Source organism: Colossoma macropomum, unplaced genomic scaffold, assembly GCF_904425465.1.
Source record: "Colossoma macropomum unplaced genomic scaffold, Colossoma_macropomum, whole genome shotgun sequence".
NCBI classification, from domain to species: domain Eukaryota; kingdom Metazoa; phylum Chordata; class Actinopteri; order Characiformes; family Serrasalmidae; genus Colossoma; species Colossoma macropomum.
Genome location: NW_023494800.1, coordinates 11817517 through 11838700, shown reverse-complemented (window position 1 = coordinate 11838700; position 21184 = coordinate 11817517). Strand labels below are relative to the sequence as shown.

Below are 21184 nucleotides of genomic sequence, written 5' to 3'. Positions count from 1 at the left end.
CACATTTTATGAGTCTGTGGTTTTGCTCGTTTCCAATTTAGCAATTTTAATCTTCTAATCAGCAAATCTTAATATATCACATTTTCATTGCCTAAGTTATACTGAATGCTTCCCAGGTGAACGATGCAGGTACTGGTCATCAGCTTGGAAATATTCAGCTCTAAAAGGCACGTGGTGGAAGAAACTATTCCAGCAGAAGTGGTACAGTATTAAAATGGAAATCTCCACAGTGGTCTTTTCTGCTTGAATACTATGCCTTGAGTTCTTAAGAGATAAATAAAAATGGCACAGAAATGGGGAAAAAACAAAAGCTATCTGCTCCACAGCTGCTGCTGTTGTTTGGTTTCCATTACAATACTGATAAACCGCCCATAGCCAGGGAATTAAAACCTACTCATGCCTGGCCATTTCTCGTCTCCCCTAGCTTCTCTCTCTTTCTCCCTCTCTCTTCATTAAAACAGCTATTTCCATCCTTCCGTCTCTTTCTTTGAGTCTTTTATTCAGAGCGTGTTCATTTGTAGCCAAGCCAACATTAATCAGCGCTTCTTTTATTGCGCATTAGCCTCTAAGAGCTGCAGCTTTCTCTCTTGCTCATAATACACGCAGTCACCTCGCAGCGAGAGGTCCTGCTGCCGACCTCCAGACACACTCTCTCAGCGGTTCTGCTTTTAGCCCCTTCGCACGCGCCACATCTCACCCAGGAAAGTCATTTAGACCAAAGCGCCTAGAAGATGTGTTAGAAATTAAGTCCAATCCGCACAGAGCCTCCACGGCATTATGATATAAAAGACACTAGCGTTGATTTCTAAACCATCCCTTATGCTATTGAGTAAGTCCTAAAGGAATTAAGGCACGTTATTCATGTGTGGATGAGAGCCAAGACCATTTGTGTTGATGCAAAGCTGAACAACAAACCAACATCAACTGAGGGAGGCTGTTTTACAGCTACACTGAAAAAAAAAAACAAAAACAGGGAGAGACAAGAAGTGAAAGGTCACTGTAACCAAAAACAGCTCTCAATCAGCTGGCTCTTACACTATAGCAACCCTCCACTGGAGCTCCATGTCATTTATGTCTAGCTGTCTAACCGTGCCCCATGTGGTTATTTTGTCTCTATTTCATTCAGTGAAGCTGCCCCTGCTCTCATTAGGCCTTTATGTGACGGACTGTAGGGAACTCATAATTGGCCTTCTATTTTCTCCCTGGCATTGTCCCACACTCTTTAGGAGTTTGAGACATGACAGTTTTTTTTTATGTAAATGGTATAATCAACCGCAAAAACCCACCAGATGCCCAATCCGGAAAACCAGAGAGTCATTGTTCCATTTCACATTCAATTGCAAAGGATGTGGCAATGTAACCACTGTAATGTCTAAGTGAAAGAGAAGTGTAAGGCCTGTTTCACACATACTACTGTGTGAGTGATTGATTCTGCAGCTTGACACGCAGCGCTTCTGCTGCGGAACGGTATGGCGGGTATGCCAGAAACTGTCACTGCTTATAAGCAAGCTTGACAGATTGTACAAACTTAAGATTAAACATAAAGCTTAATAAAAAGATAAAAGAGCATGTTGCATTAGTTTACCTCTGCAGTTTGTGACTGAGCAAGCATTTTAAGTTTGTACACTGTTAGAAATAAAGGGTCTGTGCAGGTACATTTTTCGTTCATCAAGGTACAAACAATGTAAATGTGCCCTCATAGGTAGAACAGTGGTTTTAAGATCCAATTGTGCACCTTAAATAGGTTTTTCCAGGTGAAAAGTACGTATTTGTACCTTTTCATAACCTGATCAGAACAACAGAACAATAAAATAAAAAGCCTGGAGTCGAGACAGGGGTGTGTGGAGTCTATAAAACGTAGAAAATATAATTTCAATGGATTATGGTACAATTATGTTTCCTGACTAAAGGTACTGAGATGTACCCTTGAGGGTAGCAACCCAGTGACAAAGGGGTCCTGCCCCAGTGACAGTTTCGCACCTTTATTTCTGAGAGTGTACTGGGCAAAAGTCAGAGACCACAATTCATTTATTTCAGTTCTAGACAAATCAGCCATTTAGAACAAGTTATTCATTTTAACATCAGGAAAAATAGCACAAAACAGAAAATCACACAGGATCCTCAACAACTAAACCTAATATCACAAGTTTCAGTATTTAATATATCAATGTTAAGAAATCTGCAAGGATTATTTGCATGCTTCTTATAAACACCTGCAAAGTTCAGTCTTAGCTGTTGGTTGTACTTTCCACTTCTCGTGATCCAAGAAATCCCAATTACAAATGCAGACCATAAAACACATCAGAAGTCCAGTTTGGTGTTCTAGAGCAAATGCTCTTTTTGTGTATTTTCTTTTCTCAGTAACGGCTTCTTGACAGTTACACCTCCTTTCACACTCATAGTGTTGAGTTGTCTTCCCACAGTGGAAGGATGGACAGAAACACCTGTGGATTTTTCCAGATCTGAAGCAAGAGTGGAGCTTAATTTTCTCCTCCCTCTCAAAGATGAAAGCTTTAAGTATTGTTTATCTGATGGTGGTTTACCAGGTCTTGCACGGTTGTTAGGGGTCCCATTGTCTTATGTTTTAATAATTTTTTGGGATCCGGTTTTGGCAGTATCTCTTTTAATTATTTTATATGCACAGAGAAAGAAATTCTGAGGCAGCTAAGGTGAGTTTGGGTAGTTTCTTTTCTGAATGTTGGTGTCTTTTTGAAGGGGAGTATAATGTCACTGACATCTTTGGGAGCAGCTTTTGTTGGGAGGACACTGTTGAACCTTGTTGGGTTCAAAATGGGAAGGATGGAAGAGTTAAAGTGGCAGTCGGGTGCAGACCTGATTTGATATTATGCTTAACATTTGGGGCTTTTGTGTAATTTTCTGTTACATATGTTTCTCACTTTTTTCTGACAGCAGCCACATTTATATGCAGCCTAATAATCCATTAATAATCCGACCAATAGCTTAATCAGAATAGAATACGTTCATGTAAACACCTCAATTGGAATAGGCTAGTCCGACTAAGGCCATTCGGAATACAATTTCTATGAGGTGGGTAATCCTGTAAAAAATCCGTTTAACAGAAGAATAATAACCATGTAAACAACTGTATCTGATTACATTCCCAATCGGAAAGTTTAAGTATGTTCTGCACGTTTCACGTCATAGCGGAAGTTTATAACGTTCAACATGGCGGGAGCAGAAACTGGTCTGCAGAAGAGACGACAAAGTTTATGCTGTGAACTTTAAAAGACGGCAGTGGGAAGGGTGTCCAGCTCATGTGTCTCAGAGCATGACGTCTTCCTCTTGCACGTCTTTAAGAAGTACATTTGAAGTCTGTTTTACTGAGTCTGCCATCATTTTAAAGTAATTAAAAACACAAGTGCACCAGCTGCAAACACACTGCTGCTCGTTTCACTTTGACTGGACTCACGTGATGCTCATTGTCATGGCAACATCTACACTAAGTAGTGCTCTATGCATATGCACAATTTTGGATCGGATTGCTTGTAGTGTGAATGTAAACAGAAGATTGGAGATTTTCCATCGGATTGTTGAGTAGAGTGAGCATATAAACACCTCAGTCTTAATCTATAATCGGAATGTATTTAATCAAACTGGCAAAAGTCTTTGCAAGTAAACGCAGCCACTAAAAAATGAACAACTTGTACTTATTGGCTGTTTTGTCTGGAAATTAAATAAACAAAAGGGCGGTCTGTGATTTTTGCACAGAACTATACAAACTATTTAACAGGTAGAATGTGCATTTGGTGTTTTTATTGGTTATTTTGTTATCATTGCTTTTTATAGTTTATATGACTGTCTGGAATACATTGCTCGTGCAACATGTGTGAACACCCTAACTTGTTGACATGGCAAAATGAAAAGCAAGATCTTCGTCACTAAGGCCACGGCAGAATGTGTGAACGTGTGTTAAACTCACCTGGATGGTGACGATGCGTGGCAAGGGTTGCCGTGTATTGGCCCCTCCCTCTATGGCGATACCCAGTGTGCTGGAACTCTTCGGCACCCTCACCAGAGTGGACGTGGGCTCCAGAAGACCGGGCTGCCGTAGCCATGAACAAATATACACCGCCGGAAGGAGAGAGCAGAGAACAGCAAGTAAGAGCGATGAATAGCAGAGAGAAATGGGAGCGAAAGAGCGATACAAAGACGCACACGTTTGGCTTTGATAACAGACTTGGCTTTCTGTGGGGATCTGACAGCAGAACAAAGCGTCCCATCTCTGATCATTCTAAACAGCCCTGCTTGAACCAGGAGAACAATTTCACAATCGTCTACCACTGCCAAGCACAATTCATCTAAAGAGCAATAGTGTCTCTACATGCACACACATAGCTCAGCTCGCTCTGGGAGGAAAGAGACTATTCTACAATGAGAGGTGAAATGAGAATGGAAACTCGTGAATGAGAAACAAATATAAAGCGGGATGATTCAACTTACAGTGAAAACAAAAAGGAAATAACAAAATATATGTGCTAAAAGATTATAGAACAAATCATAATTAAGTCAAGCACTGTTTCACTCGATCCACTGTTTCACTCGATCCACTGTTTCACTCGATCCACTGATTCACTCAATCCACTGTTTCACTCGATTCACCTCCTGTGCTCTGAATCCAAACACTCTACCTTACCAAGAACGAAGACGCATAAACAAGCACATACACTGCTCACACAATTCCTCAGTTCACACATACATCTCTCAGACCTTTTCTCCAAGGCTGGCTTTACATGGCAAAACATCCTTGCAGCTAGTTGCAAGTTGTGTAAAAATACATAGTTAAGGTGGCAAACTTTAGCATTTTATTTCTTAGCAAACCTTTGAAAATGACCATATTAGCTGAATAAACTGTATTTCTTGAGCTCAGCTTTTAGTTAGTTCTTCACTTTGTAGTGATAACTTTTCTAGTTGGCTACTGAGCTGCTTAACTTTAACTAACATTAACAATGGGTATCACTAGCTGGTTCTAACTTGAGAAAAAATGTATTTTACATTAGTTTGTCAGTCATCAGTATTACCTATACTTTCAACTTACCCTCTACCACTGTTATTTTTTGAATTGTTTGAAAAAACTAAATACTATTTTTGCTTTAGTGTAACCTTAATCACAGCCAAGCTACTTAGCCCTCTATATAGAAGAACTTGGGTACATTGGTAAACCATGTATTTTGATTGATTTGATCCCACACTCATACTGATTGGACTGCAGATAAAACCATGGATGCAATGGATGCAATTTTCCATGAGGAAACTTTTGCTTTTTAAAAATACAAAAAAGACGCGATACATGTTTTCAAATAATTTCAATACAGCAACAATAATTAGCACTAACTGTTATGTACAGAACTTCATTTCACCAAAAATGTCAAACAGAACCTCAATTTTAAGCACACAAGGTGTCCAAAATTATATTGTTTAACGTGATCACATGGTACCTTATCTAGATTTTGATTAACCGTTTCATGAAACGTTTTAAGTTGCAGGAGACTTTACGTTATACAACACAATTGAGATTTAGTTTCCTAAAGGTTTCAAGCAACTAAGGCTGCGTGAAAGACTCACAGTGTAAAGCCAGCCTAATTTGACTTTTGACTCTTTCGGTATTTTTCACATCTTTTCACTCTCTCTCTCTCTTTCGGTCTCACCGGTTTCACAGCGCTCCCCTCCCCTCCCCCTGCACTCTCTCTCGGAGGTCGTGTTCGGGCAGGACGAGGGCTGCTCTCCTTGCTGAGGCGTCCAGACTCTGCAATGTCCACTCCGCTGTCCTCGCTCAGCGTCTGTCCGCTGTCAGACAACTGGGACAGAGCGGCTCCTGCAGCACACACACACATAAGCTGTCACATACATACTAATGAGATGTGTCCTTGTGTGCTGTGAGAAATCTGTATTCTCATGTTACATTCACTGATAATATTCAGCTAGTGAAATGCATGATCCAGGCAATACAGAGCAACGTAATAAAACAGACAAACTGCACTGCAATGAAGAGTTAGAGCTACTAATGTGTTAATGCAGAACTAAACTGGAGCTAGAGAGAGATCAGTGTACCACCCATGACCGTTCATGTTAAAGCTACACTATGTACGATTTGGGGATCTGGAGACCTCTCTGGTGGAAAAGTGTAATTGCACGCAACATACGAATGAACATACTGTAATGTCATTTGTGCTTCAGCCCTCTTCACCCGAGCAGATAAATCTATTGATTGTGAGTGCATTGAAAGAGTATTCAAAGAGAACGCAGGACTTGGTAAAAGACGTGTCTACTGTTGTCATCATATCTTCATCAGAATAAAGTTGATTTTGGATTTGAGGCCTAAACATTGAGCTAGACCTGCTTTTTGAGTCTGTGAATGTAACGTTAATACATAAACACGTATGACGTCTCCTGAAATCCGCTCGACGCCTCTGACTTTTAAATGATTTTTTCAGGCTTTACAGGGTGACGTGCAGCAGCACATGCACATCATATTTTAGCGTGTTTTTCACTCCTGGCTCAGTAATGCTACTTTTTTCAATTTTAACCAAAAAATCTTACATAGTGCAGCTTTAACTAGTAGTTATCAGGAGCAAGAAATAAAGCATGATGTCATTTGATATAATTTAGTTCTCACTTGTAGCTCATTGAAACATGATGAGAAATTATGTCACAAGTGTGTTTTGTAAACTTTCATTTAATACCATATTTGTGTTTTTAAGCAGGAAAAGATATGCATTATTATTTTTGAATTTTACGAAAACCTAATGTTGTGCACACTTTTAAAAAAGATGGTTCTTTGAGGCTTTTTTTTATAAAGAACCATGAACACTCAAAGAACCCTTTACACGATTAAAGGCTTCATGCATTGTTCTTCAAAATGCGCTGTAGATGGTTCTATATAGAACCTTTTTGAAAAGGGTTCTATATTGCACCCATAACCTTTTGGGTGCTATATAGAACCCTTTTTAAAAAGGTTCTATATAGAACCATCTACAGCACATTCTCCATCAATCTGAAGAACACTTTCATGATGCAAAGAACTCTTTAATCAAAAAGGGTAAGTGTTGAGTGTTTGTGGTTCTATATAGAACCATTTTCTTTACTAAACAACCCTTGAAGAACCATCTTTTTCAAGAGTGTAGTCTTGTTTTGCAGAAACAAATACCATCTATTTTAATGTTTTGTCATTTCTTGATATTGAAATAAATGGGAAAAAGGCATTAGTGCAGACTCAAACCTTTTGTTACATAGTGTAAATCGAATGTACACTGAATTAATAATATAATTAATTATGGGATTACAGGTTTACAATCAAATGTATTGGAAAACAGCAGTAATAACTCCTGATGGTTTGAGGTAAAGCACCATTAAATCTGTAAAGCTTTCCTCATGAACTACCCCGGGGCTTATGTTCCTCACCTCTGGCCTGGGGCAGCGGGCGGACTTCGTTCACGTCAGGCTCTGCATTGGGCCTGTGCACCTCCACCATGACAAAGTGCTGGTTGGAGGCTGGAGAGGAGGGGGTGGGTTTTTCAGGGCTAGAGAGTGGAGGGGGGCCAGAGGGAGCTGGGACTGCTGGGGCTGGAGGGGGATTTGGGGGCACAGCTGCAGATTTGGTCCTGTTGGGGGACTGAACTCGGGGGAAAGGGCCAATAGAGTGCTGACTGACCATAGAAAGCTGGGCCACAGGGACCTCCTTCTTTGGGGCATCGGGGGGCGAGGTGGGGTGTTTGGAGTGTTTGGTGTCTTTGGTGGGTGTGTGAGAGGGAGCGGTAAAGTACAGGCCGGACTGGGAGGACCCGGAAGAGGGGCGTTTGCTGGGACCGGACTTGCGGCTGGGGCGGCGCTGAACGGCAGGGGGAGGAGGGGGTTTGAAAGAGGGAGGGGAGTCTGATGTTGACCCCATATCATCCTAGGATGAAAGCACAGGCATCAGATGTTAAATTAAACAGGTTGCACTTCAGGAGACAGTGAAGTGAGGCATTCAGAATGGTTTAGGAAGATGTTTTGCACAAGAGTTGCCAGTTTATTAGAAACACTTTCCTTGTTGGCACACTGAATGTCCATTTGATTAGGTACATCTAACAAAGAGATGCACGTTTGTAGGTTTACAGTTACGGACTGTGGCCCATGTGTTGCTGCACAATTTGAGAGCCACCCTCTACCCATGCATCAATAGAAAGGGATCACCACAGGACAACCATTGACCAGATATTATTTGAGTGGTTGACAATGGTAGTGACATGTAAGTATGTTTTGTCCTGGTATGGGTGTACTAGCCATAGAAACACAGCAGGGTTTTTTTTAGACAGTGAATACTGACTGGCCACTGTACCAGACACACCTTAGACATGTGACTTTGTACATTATGTAGACTGTTATAATTACAGCTCTTGTGTAGATCTTTTTCCAGTGAGGAACCCTCAGAGCCTTCAATGTTTTCACAAAAGACCTAATAATTTCTGTAATAATAAAAAAAAACAACTGTAATATTTTTTTCTTTTTTATTTAATATAATCATCATGCTTGTTAAATTTAACATTTGCAAGTATTGTTGAAAAACTAACACTTACTGGGAAACAAAAGAATTAAATACTTGAAAATTATCCAATCAGCATTTTTTCCTGTGGTATCTAGGTAGATACAGCCAAGCAAGCTATCTCTTAGTTTGAAATGGAAAGAAATTATGGCAGCTGTATGTCAGGGCTCTTTACTGAAAAAGGCCCTTGTAAAAATGATAATACAAGGTAAAATATATGTCAATATGTCTGTTACAAGTTTCAAATAGATTACAGAATGAAACCCATAGAGTCGCTAGCAGAAATTAGCTTTAGTGTAGAGTTTTTTTTTGCTGTTGTTCTTGTTTTTGACAGCTTTTTGACATTTATGGACTGAACCACAGGCCTAGCTCTAATAGTCATGGTTCACCACTGTATTTCTCTATGCATAATTTGCATCGGCCACCCTCTTACCCTTCATTGGTGATCAGTTTCTGACCACAGGGCCACTGTTGGTTGTATACATCTGGTTATTGGACTATTCTCAACCCTGCAGTGACAGTGAGACTTTTAAAAACTCCAACAATGCCGGTCCGTTACAACACACACTAACATACCATGTTGGGGTCATTGCTGCATTAAGAATGGTCCATTACGCAATACCTAGTTAGCAGTGGTCCTGTGGTGGTCCCTTTTCATTGATGCATGAGTTAGAGGATGGCTAGTCAAAACTGTGCCTCAACAGAAGGGCTACAGTCAGTAACTGTAAACCTAGTGCATCTAAATGGTAGATGTATCTGATAAAATGGCCAACAGGTGTAAGTACAAGGTAGGTGTAATTAATAAGCATCAGGTAAATTCTTTTAAAAGTGTTTTACAGCGCATATACACACATACATACATACTGACGTATAGACACAAATACACATACACACACTGAAAGTGTTGCACACTAACCACAAGTTCACATTCTAAAACACTCCACACGCAAATTGTGTCACAGCATAGAATTATTTAGACGTCCTTGCGCTAAGTAATCGATTTGCTCATTCAACCAGAGGGCAAGTAGAAGAAGAAGTGGAACAAAACAAACTAAAACAAACAAAAGAAAAAAAGGAAAGCAAATCAGAAACATGAGCAGAAATTGGATGGATGGTGCAGCTGGAGTGGCTGGAGAGAGAAAACAATCAGAGGCTGTAAGGGTGAGCAGGAGCTGTCTGAGTGGTTTTTCCTGCCTCTCAGAAATCGCGGGGAAACTCCGCTCGTGCGCACGAACCCCGGTGTGATGGTGTCTGTTGCCGTGGAAACGTCTGATAGAGCCATGACAGGTTGATGGGTTTTCATCAGCGGTCTAACACAGAACTTAGCTACTTCGACAAAAGAGCACCTGTCTTTCCTACTCAGCCCTCACCCAACAGGAAGCCAACAGAGAACCACACATACCATGTCATTAACTTACCAAAACCTCTCTCTATCTGCTTCGTCCTGCCTCTCCATGGGCCTCAACCTCAAACTTACTAAAGCCTTCTTGTTGCCTCAGTTAATTTCCCCTGCAGCACACAAGAACCACTGGCACTGTACAGTTACACAAAGAAGCTTCCAGATTCCGTTCCATGCCTCAAACTCTGCACCACATTGCTTAGATGTATAATTACTGAGGACTCTAGCCATCGCGGTTTCTCCAGTTGAGCCCACTCTCCTCCTGTGTGTGTTTCTGTGCTGTGGCTGACCACAAGGCTCACCAGAGAGACGTCCGGCAAGGCGTTCCCACCGTCCTGAACATCCTCCCCATTACTCTCCACCACACTGTCATTCTGAGAGAGAGAAGGAGAGAGAAAGAGAGAGAGAGAGTGGGGGGAGATGGGAGAAAAAAGGGGAAAGCATAAGCATAAGTATAAGCATAAACATGCAAAAGTCCAAAAGAGCCGAACACAACTATGTGTTTATTTATGAAACAAATGTTCACTCCAAACTTAGCTGAGTTGGCATCTCTCAGAGCGAGGATCAAAAATAACATACATATATATATATATATCTTGCTGTTTTTGGAACAAAATGATAACTTTACAGGGGATGGAAAAAACATTCTTTACTTTCAGTGAAATTTCTTTTGATCCGTTCATCATGAAATTTATATATAATGTAAAGGGCAACAGGTATTTTCAAATTATGTCAAAAACTGAAAAACGGCAAAAATGGAGATACAAGGTATGTTTTGTCCCGATAGCAACAATATAAATATTAATATGTTATGTATTATACACATATTATATACATACTATTATGTATTATATAAGTAAGTATATATATATGTAATAATATATATATATATATATCGCTGCTGTCGGAAGAAAACCTTGTATCTCCAAAATGATAACTTTACTGGAGAAGGAAAAACTACTTCACTTTTAATGTTACTCAATGGAGCCAGACATTTTTCCAACTAATTTCTTTTGGTCCTTACTCACGCATAATGAAAAGAGCAAAAGATATTTTCGAATTATTTCCAAAAAACTGAAAAATGCCTAAAATGGAGATACGAGGTCCAAAAATGAAATGGTTTTGCTCTTGGATTAAAAAAAAAACGATCTCACTTATATTTCATTTAATACAGTCTGGAGTGTTTTGTTGGTCCTGACGTTGTAGGTTAATCCAGTTCTTTCTTACAAACTCAAGGCCTTTTTATCCTCAAAATATATGAAAACTCACACACACAGGTCCTGATTAAGGAGTGTGTGTGCAGTATGAATGGTAGGGAGGTTTTGCGGTGTGCTCTTCACAGCCCGGTGGGTTCAGTCCTGCGCTGCTCCTCATTAAAGCACTCCCCTAGCAAAACAAAAGCCCCATCAATTAACTCTAATTGCTTGCTCACCGCAAGCACAGAAAGCACTTATGGCTCATTCATTTGCGGTCAGATTCACGAACCTGTCTGCGTGTGTAGGTGGGTGTTTTGCTTGTTTTAATGGCTTCTTGGGAACATTTTAAATAATAAAGTCATATACATGACACTGGGTGTTACAGTAACCCACTTATGCTGGGAAGATATCCTTCAGAAGTGCTAATCAGAACTGCTGTTATCTAATTTGTACACATTATGCATATGGTACTTTATTGTTGAAGCACTACAATGTCCACAACTGCTGCAATAAAACTTGCACTTTTTCACACTTTTCCATTTTTATTTGGTAATTTTGCATTTTGTTCATTTGCATTATACTGTATGTCTGCATTTCTTCCTCTCCTTATCAGCGGTGCTAAGAAAGAGTTTTCATTATACAGTGGAACTCACTGCCCGTAGTATAGTGAACAATTTGAACTTAAGTGCTCTGATGGCTTCTTAAAGTTGAGCAGAGGACCATTCAATAATAAGTAAGTTAAATGGTGTGTGCATTCCATGGATTTAAAAAAAAATCAACATAACTTAGTCATTAATATGTAAGCAATCATTCAGAGTGGTTTGATCAGGCATCTAAAGCTATGACCTAGCTCCTATGACCTAGATAAATAAAAATTGGCAAAAATGGAGATATATGTTTTTTTCCCCAGCAATATGCTACCTGATACCTGAGACGTTGTTTTATAATTGTTTTTGAAATAAGGTTTTTGTCTAAACAGTGTTTTTAAATACATAACCCCAAAGAAAACCTTTTTTTCACTATTTTTAAATAATCAACATATCGCTGCTGTCGGAAGAAAACTGTGCATCTCTATTTTTGTCATGTTTCAGTTTTTGACATAATTTAAAAATGCCTGCTGACCTTTATATTGTGTGTAAATTTCATGAAGAATGGACCAAAAGAAACGGCGCAAAATGAAGTTTCATTGACTTACATTAAAAGTAAAGTAGGTTTTTTCCTTCTCCTGTAAAGTTATCATTTTGGAGATTTTTGTTCTGACAACAGCGATATACAAACTCAGAAGACAGGTGTAGGTTCACTGTTAGTTTGTATAGTAAATAAAATGGCTATATTTGTGTTGTAGATGTTGCCCTTTGTTCCTATCACCACCACTGTAAAGAAATCTGAGTTTCTTTACAACGCACCATTTCATATTAAACCACTCAGAATAACTCTGTTTACATCTCAATGACTGAATTTAAAAAAATGAGTGAAAGTTCAGTTAAAAAGCAGTCAAAGCAGCCTACTATACTTCAGCGGTGTTGTTTAAGAGAAAGTGAGATTGGATGCTGGAAGATAAACGCCTGTGACATCAGACATCACAGCTGCAATACTTCACCAAAAAAATGCTGATAGAGGGTCACAGGCACCCTTCCAGCGTCACAAATAGATGGTCTCATTTGGAATCGTTTCACAGGGAGAGCGCAGGCTCTATCACTCTGTCTATAGGCCTGAAATGTGTCAGTTGGCAGGACAGATTCATAGAGGAAAAAAATGTATTGCTAACATCAATACATTACAGTGTTAATACAGCACTGTGGTATACCACTGGTATCTTATTAGGAATGCCCAGTTTGTACCTACACTCTTCAGTCATTTCATTAGGTAATTACTACTGCAGTTACTGACTGTAGCCCATCTGTAGTAATGCTGCTAAAGTTGGTGTCAGGACTGTGCTAAGGACAACCCACCAGTGAAATAATATCTGGTCAGCGGTGGTCCTACGCTGGTCCCCTGATCCTGATTTAAAGGGTAGGGGGTGGCTGATAAATCATGCAGAAACTACGGATGAGGGAGTTGGGAGTGTAGAAATTCTAAGCAGAATATACACGATGCACACAGTGATGTACTCTTTTAAAATGGAACTGGGAACACTTTACATTAAGGATCAAAAATTAATTGATAATAATAAGCTAATAAGTAATTACATACTCATTATTTATATATGAATTAACTGCTCATTAAGCATTGGTTACTGATTAAGTACTTAGTGATTAGTAATGGAGAACACTGTTAACTGAAAGTTCAGTTTGTCATTAATTTACAGCTTATTTACTCTTTAACTCTGTACTAAATGCTGCTTAGTGAACTGATAAGTGTGTTTACTCATATAAATAAGTAAAATTAGCCTACTTATTTATTATTACATTTTCCTCTCCTGTGCAGTGTCATAGGGGACATAGTCATTGGGCTTGACTGAACACTGTTCTTCACCTCCACATATTCAGCTGCTTCACTGTTGTCAGAGCTGTCTTTCACCATTAATTACCTCTTTACATCATATTGACCATTAATTACTACTTTTATGTATCCGTTCAAGTAAAGTGATCTACTGTACTAGAGCAGCTTATACAGGGCATTATATCACTGTGAATCACAGAGGACACGCAGGTTAGGCCTAAACACAAGCTGCTTATTCAAAGACGTATGTAGACAGTTCCCTTTAAAAGCATAGGAATGAAATATGTACATAGTGACAATATCTGTCATACTATTATCTTAATATCTTATTTTATATCTTGGCATATTTTAGGGTGCCAAGAGGGTTCTTTTTGAAAAGGTACCATGGATCCCTAAAGAACCTGTCATTGGATGAGATGTTTAAATACGAATGATTGTTCAGTTTATTGTGTAGAATAATTTGGAATAAACAATAATTAATTATGTATGTATATTTTCTCTATCATTAAGGGGACACAAAACAAGTAGAGACAAATTAGGATATGAGTAACTACTCAAGTCTTAATCAAGAGTTTATACCATAATTAGATAAAAATGCTCACCTTAATAACAATAAATCAGTAGATTAATTAACAGATAATCAACGTGATTAACAAATAAGGACTTGGTAGTTCTCATGTTACTTATTTATATGAGTAAACATACTTATCAGTTCACTAGCAGTGTAATAAGCCACCATTAGTACACAGTTAATGAGTAAATAAGCTGTGAATTAATGACAATTACTAATCCTTAATCAGTAACCACTGCTTAATGAGCAGTTAATTAATATAGAAATAATGAGTAATTGATTATTAGCACATAATTATAAATTAATTTGTGACCCTTAACGTAAAGTGTTTTTGACACCCTGCTCACTCTCCTCATTCTTCTGTGTGAACTTTATGCAAATCAGTTGAGCGGTGGCCAACCAGATTGCTGATATCTGGTGTGTCACACCCATAGCCAAGCTACACCCTGAAGATTCAATACTTGGACGCACTCTGAATTGGAGATTTAATGATTGGAAAAAAACAAATGCATCCAAAATCTAGGCTGTTATAACATTAGCTGAATTTTGTAGGCTTCAAAAACAAACTAAGCCACTTGGAGTCACAGAACTAGCTTACAACTTGCTGGTTCACTGTAATGTTATGCAGCATTTACTCATATCAGTGCATGGCTAGTGAAAGTTTTAAAAATATATAAACATGACAAAAATATAAATATATAAATAAATAAAAATACAAACTTCACCCCACAACAAACACATACGACTTTATTATACGCAGAATAACTTTTAGCAGTTGCAAATTTGGGGGTGCTGCAGCCCCCTCGGACCCCCAACCTCCACCTGCGAAGTTTGGGCATGTTTCTACATGTCCTTTATTTAACTAAGATTTACAAACCTCATGCATCATAGTCATCTCCACCTCCCATCCATCCATCCATCCACCCTGCTGACTATCTACCTCCTCTCACCTTCCCTTCAGTCTCTGCCTGAAACCGTGGATCAGAAAGTCAGCTCGGGTCCTCCACCTGCCCACAATCCCCTGCTGAGCTCCAGTGAAGCAGAGAGCTAGAAGCCCTCCCTCCAAACTCTCTTTTTGTCAGGAAGCCTTATCGGCAGTGACAGAGCTGCGTGCTCTGCTTATGGTACAGGGGCCACAGAGCTGTGAGCACCGTGCCAATATGAGGGCTCTGTGTGAGTCCCAGAGGGAGCGGATCACCAGCAGAGCCGAGCTGGTCTGTGCTCCGCCAAGCCTGATGTTCACTGCTGCTAATGCTGTTTAGACTGGCAGCTTCTGCAGTAGCCTGACTTCATGCAGATACTGAAGAGTGGAGGGGTTACATGCATATAAACATACTCACCAACATTTGGAGGGAACAAAAGTTTTTTATGCATATAAAACACCCACACTTATAGAAGGACCTCAACAGAGCGTTGCATTTTGAGTCTCCTCAAACTGATGTCTGATTAATGTATGTTTCATTCATGAAACAAACACCTGGATATTCAAGTCAGTCACTGCAATAAAGCACACAAGGGAGTCATGCTATTTCTATAGGAGAATGAGTGCAAGTAAGAATGTATAGGTATGAATAAACACACATACACACACATAGTACTGTGCAAAAAATCAGAGACTACCATTCATTTATTTCATTTTTAGTCAAAACAGCAAATTTATTCACTTTTCAGCTTTAGGAAAAAAGCAGAAAAATATATTTAACCCACCAAAGTCTGGGCTCTGAGCTAACTTTCTACAGGGGCACAGTGTAGAGCATCCTGACCAGCTGTCTCACTGTCTGATATGGGAACTGGACCACCTTAGACCTCAGGACCCTACAGAAAATTGTAAAGGCAGCTGAGAAGATCATTGGAGTGTCCATACCCACCATCAACACCTCCTTCCACAAATGCTGCATCCACAAGTCCACTAGCACTGTGGATAACCCCACCCAGCACTCTTATGGCCTCTTCACCCTCCTGGCATCTGACAAGAAGTACCACAGCCATTTCACCATCACCATACTCTATGCACTGATGCCTCCCCAGCAACTACTGGGCCTAATCTAGACAATCCACTGTAGACTGACCACGCACCCTTTTGCCATTTCTGCACACCTGCACTTGAAATTCTTTAAATGCTGATGTGAGACACTTTTACCCCAATGTTCTACACAGTTTACCGCTAACATGTTTGCACTCCTCCTTTAATATGCTACTTTGATACCCATCTATATATACACTATATAGACAAAAGTACTGGGACACCCCACCTAATTACTGAGTTCAGGTGTTTCAGTTACACCAACTGCTAACTGGTGGATAAAATTAAGCACACAGCCGTGCAGTCTTGATAGACAAACACTGGCAGTACAATGGGTCATACTGATGAGCTCAGGGACTTTAAACATGGCACTGTCATAGGATACCACCTCTGCTGTAAGTCAGTTTGTGAAATTTCTGTCATGCTAGATCTGCACCAGTCAACTGTAAGTGCTATTATTGTAAAATGAAAGCATGTAGGAGCAAAAACAGCTCAGTCACAAAGCAGTAGACCACGCTAACTCACAGAGTGGGACCACCGAGTGCTGAAGCACATCCTCTGTTAAATCACTCACCAACGAGTTTCAATTTGCCTCTGGAAGCATCATCAGCAGAAGACTTGTGCATCATGAGCTTAACAAATTGAGTTTCCATCACTGAGCAGCTACATACAAGCCTAAGATTAAGATAAGCCTAAGGGTTGGGGGGGTTGGGGCAGGGGTGTAAAGCATGCCACCACTGGACTCTGGAGCAGTGGAAATGTATTCTGCTCAGGGACGAATCACGCTTCTCTATCTGGCAGTCTGATGGATGAGTCTGAGTTTGGCCAGGAGAACGTTACCTGCCTGACTGCACTGTGCCAACTGTAAGGTTTGGTGGAGGAGGGATGATGCTATGAGGTTGTTTTGCAGGGGTTGGCCTAGACCCCTTAGTTCCAGTGAAAGGAAATCTTAATGCTTCAGCAGACCAAGACATTTTGGACAATTGTACGCTTCCAACCAAGAGGCCTGAGAGCAACATTTGGTTCCTATCCTATTTTGTTGTCATATTGAACACAGACAACGAAGACCACATGACCTTAGTTAAAAGTGGTCAATCCTTTATTCTGAAAATACCCCAGTTTGTTTGATTTGTAAATTGTCTTCTTTTTTGTCTATTTGCTTTTCTTAGTAAGGGCTTCTTGACAACCTTTCAGACCCACAGCGTAGAGTTTTTTCTCACAGTGGAAGGATGGACAGAAACACCTGTGGATTTTTTCAGATCTGAAGCAAGTAGAGCTTGATTTTCTCCTCTCTCAAAGATGAAAGCTTCAAGCACTGTTATTTGATGGGGACAGTTGGTGGTCTACCAGGTCTTACATGTTTGCTTAGAGTCCCTTATTCTCTATATCTGTTAAAGGAATGTACTGCTGTGTAATGGGTTAAAGTACTGTGTTATATGCTAATATATTCAGTGCTGTGTACTGTATCATGCATGTGAAGTGACTTTACCTAGAACATTCTGTTCTGCCTATTTTTCTCTATCCCTACATGATCATGTCTGTTACACCTGTCACTCGTCATGTACGGACTGGGCCTAATCTTGGCATCAGTGCAGCCTATATAATTGTGACCGTCCATTGTTTAATTGGCTGGTTAAATGTCTGGGTACCTGCTTGCAAGAAATGAAAAAAAAAAAATCAATTCCACAGACATAACACTGCTGCCTGGTTTGGCAGGTTTGGATTCTTCAGTTATGGAAACTTCTGTTTTTCCACTTAAATTCGTTTGACTTTCCCCTTCCTTATGTAAATGAATTAACTTATATCTAATCTCCTCAGAAACACCTCCTGGAAAATGGATAATGTGTACTTACTGGCTGTTTTGACTGCATTTTAAATAAATGAAGGATGGGCTCTGACTTTTACACAGTACTGTATGTGTAGATTGTGTGTTTACATCTGTAAAAGAGATTAAGAAGCGGAATCAACCTAGAGCCACAGCACAATCACTCAATATGTGTGTGAGGAAAGAGAAAAGGAAAAAGAAAGAAAGCAAGAAAGCAAGAAAGAAAGAAAGAAAGAAATAAAGAAAGGCGTCAGGAACAGACCACCGCAAACAAACAATATCAGATGTGTAAAACGGGTGTTTAACTGCCCTACCTCCATCATATCAATCAACCACAGCAGTCTCTCCTGATTGGATGAAGAAGGAAATAGTGGGTGTTAAAACAGTGTCTGAAATCTATGCCCGGGGTGTGCAGGCTATAAAACTCAGCAGGAAAGCACTTATCCATCTGTTATACACACACAGCGTGCACCCAAAAGATTAACAAGCTGTATTCTGAATCGCTCTTTTCCTACCGCGAGAGCTTGACCAGCTGACAGGAGCATAAACTGCGGCTCACTGAGAGAGACAGACTGAATCATAACAGTAAAGAGGCCAAACTGAAGCAGGACAGCTATTTTCCCAAAACCCTTCACTCACCCACGTAGCAGTCAGCCTGGGCCCTATCACTCAGAGGTACCCTCTGGACATCCATCACCCTACCCCACTACACCCACACAGCAGTACACTATTACACACACACCATGCTCACTCTGTGGTCTACGGATAGGCATCTTAACCATTTTCCACATTTTAAAAGCATCACAGTGAGTAAAGTAGTGCTGTAAATAAAAAAGAAAAATTATGTTTATTGCATGCAGCCAGCATAAATAGCGATTCATCTTTTTTATGTCGTTTTTCTTTGAAATATTTGCAAATTCAGCTCTGCTTAGATGTTACCATTTTGCGGAACATGAAGGTTTTACATGCTGAGTCAGTACTTAATTTACTTGATTTTGTTATTCTAAACTATATATACAGATTATATTAACAAAATTGGACATCTGTACATTCAAAGAACCACACCCATCCTGACATGTACAACCAAGATACTAACCAAGCACATCATTGCTCTCCAAAGAAAAACAGGTATTTCCAAAATAGTAACTTTACAGGAGAAGGCAAAAACTCTCTTAACTTTTAATGTAAGTTAATGTAAAGATATTGTATTCCATATTCCATTTTGGAGCATTTCTATTGGTCCATAATCAATAAAAATGGAGATACACGGTTTTCTTTGTACAGTGATGATATCATTTAACCCTTTTAAACACTATAGTGATATTATTTCATGTGCTGTAGTTTAGTTTTCTGTTTTGCATACTGTTGCTGCCAAAAAAAGTATCTTTTTTATTTATTTTCTACATAATTTGTGCTTAACATTGTATCAAAATTTAATGAGGAATGGGCCAATGGAAATGTTCCAAAATTGCTTGGCGTAGAATTTCCTTACATTAACTTAAACTTAAACATTAACTTAAAAGTAAAGAATGTTTTTTGCCTTCTCCTGTAAAGCTGCCAATTTGAAGACTTTTTTTTTAACATCAACAACATGTTACTTTCTGTAAAACACTAGTTTTAATACTTAAATAATATCAAGCCATACCATCTTGTTATAGCCCCATTAAACCTGTGTTTTCTACGTTGGCCCTATCATCAGGAGATCACAAGCTCGATCCCTGGAGATGCTACAGCCGTCCGTGGCCAGGAGTCCAAGAGAGCACAATTGATCTCGCTCTCTGGGTGGGTAGGATGGCCCCCCTTTCTCCCCATCACTCAGCATGATGCTAGTCAGCGCAGGCGTCTGTTAGATGACGTAGTTTGAAAAGATGAGGTGGTGCTTGACAGGCCTCGGAGCAAACCTGTGCTAGCCTTCTCCCTCCTAGCGCTGGTGGTATTCTGTGACTGGGGGAGTCCTAACTTGGGGTGGAATTGGAAACGACTAAATTGGGGAGAAAATTGGGGAAAAATAAAAAAAAAAAAATCTGTGTTTTCTAGCTACATGCCCAGTGTGTTGGCATTTCTGGTTGGGGGGGTGGGGAACATGATTCAACAAGGCTGAAAATTTGTAGATATTTATGTAGTTTGTTTCAAGCTAACTAAGCACATGCATGAACAGGAATATAAGTCACACACCGGTTTTACTTGATAAACCCAATCAGTAATAAGCACTTCACTGTGGACAATGTGGATGTGCATGTGCTGTAACTCCTCTGGCAGTAGTTTTAAATGAGTTTAGGGGGCCTTGGCAAATTCTCACAATGAATCACCAGCGAGACGCTCAGTTCAACTGGGTTAAACTGAAAATAGGAGGGAAAACAATTTAAAAAACTTTCTCATTTCATATTTAAAAACACTCATGCACTTACCCGTGCAGAGCTGAGCGTAGTGTTGGTCATGTAGCTGGCTGAGGAGGCCAGTGTGTCAGGGTAGGAGACCATGGAGAAGGAGTCTGGGTGAAGTGCTGCCGCTCCTGCTGCTCCCTGCCGAGCCTTCAGCGCCTCAATCTCCCTCCTCAGCACCAGTGCATCAAACCGCTCCAAATCCTGTGGACTCACCAGCCCCCGCACCTCTGACAGCAATGAGAACTGCAGCCAACACACACACACACACACACACACACACACACATACACACACACACGCACACATACACACACACAGCAGTGAGGCTCTGCTTGCACTGGCACGATGAAGCAAAGTTTTAATACCAGATGCTCTAATGCCATCTATAAATCTGAGTCTGATATGGGGTGTACCTGGCTGTGAGTCAACACAGAGACTGTTTGCATATGCTGAGATGAAAATGAAGTCTGAAAAGCTCTATTATAAATCTTGCTCGGTCAGGCAATCAAATCGATGGGAAAGGGGTGGATAGAAGGTGGAAGACAGTACAAGAGAGTACACAGAGGTGGTGATTCCATGTTGCAGTCATTTCAAATTTCATAACATCATATTTTTCAGGTGCCCCTTATACTGTGTGGACAATTTATGATCACTGGGCCACTAGAAATGGTCAAAAATACATACATTTATCTAAACTGCTTATCCTTCTGGGTCATGGGCGGAGCTGGAGCCTATCCCAGCAGTCATTGGGCGAAAGGCACAAAACACCCTGGACAGGTCGCCAGTCCATCGCAGGGCAGACACA

General features: G+C 40.1%; 1 protein-coding gene across 1 annotated transcript in view; it reads right to left on the bottom strand.

Annotated features, from left to right (window-relative positions):
* whrna (whirlin a) overlaps window positions 1–21184 on the bottom strand; it is a 125393-nt gene that overhangs the window by 1672 nt on the left and 102537 nt on the right. The window contains exons 7-12 of the mRNA XM_036589009.1: window positions 20404–20622; window positions 18310–18342; window positions 10241–10312; window positions 7420–7912; window positions 5667–5833; window positions 3941–4063 (exon numbers count right to left, since the gene is read on the bottom strand). Of these exons, the coding sequence (XP_036444902.1) occupies window positions 3941–4063; window positions 5667–5833; window positions 7420–7912; window positions 10241–10312; window positions 18310–18342; window positions 20404–20622 (1107 nt within the window). The remainder of the gene's footprint in view (window positions 1–3940; window positions 4064–5666; window positions 5834–7419; window positions 7913–10240; window positions 10313–18309; window positions 18343–20403; window positions 20623–21184) is intronic.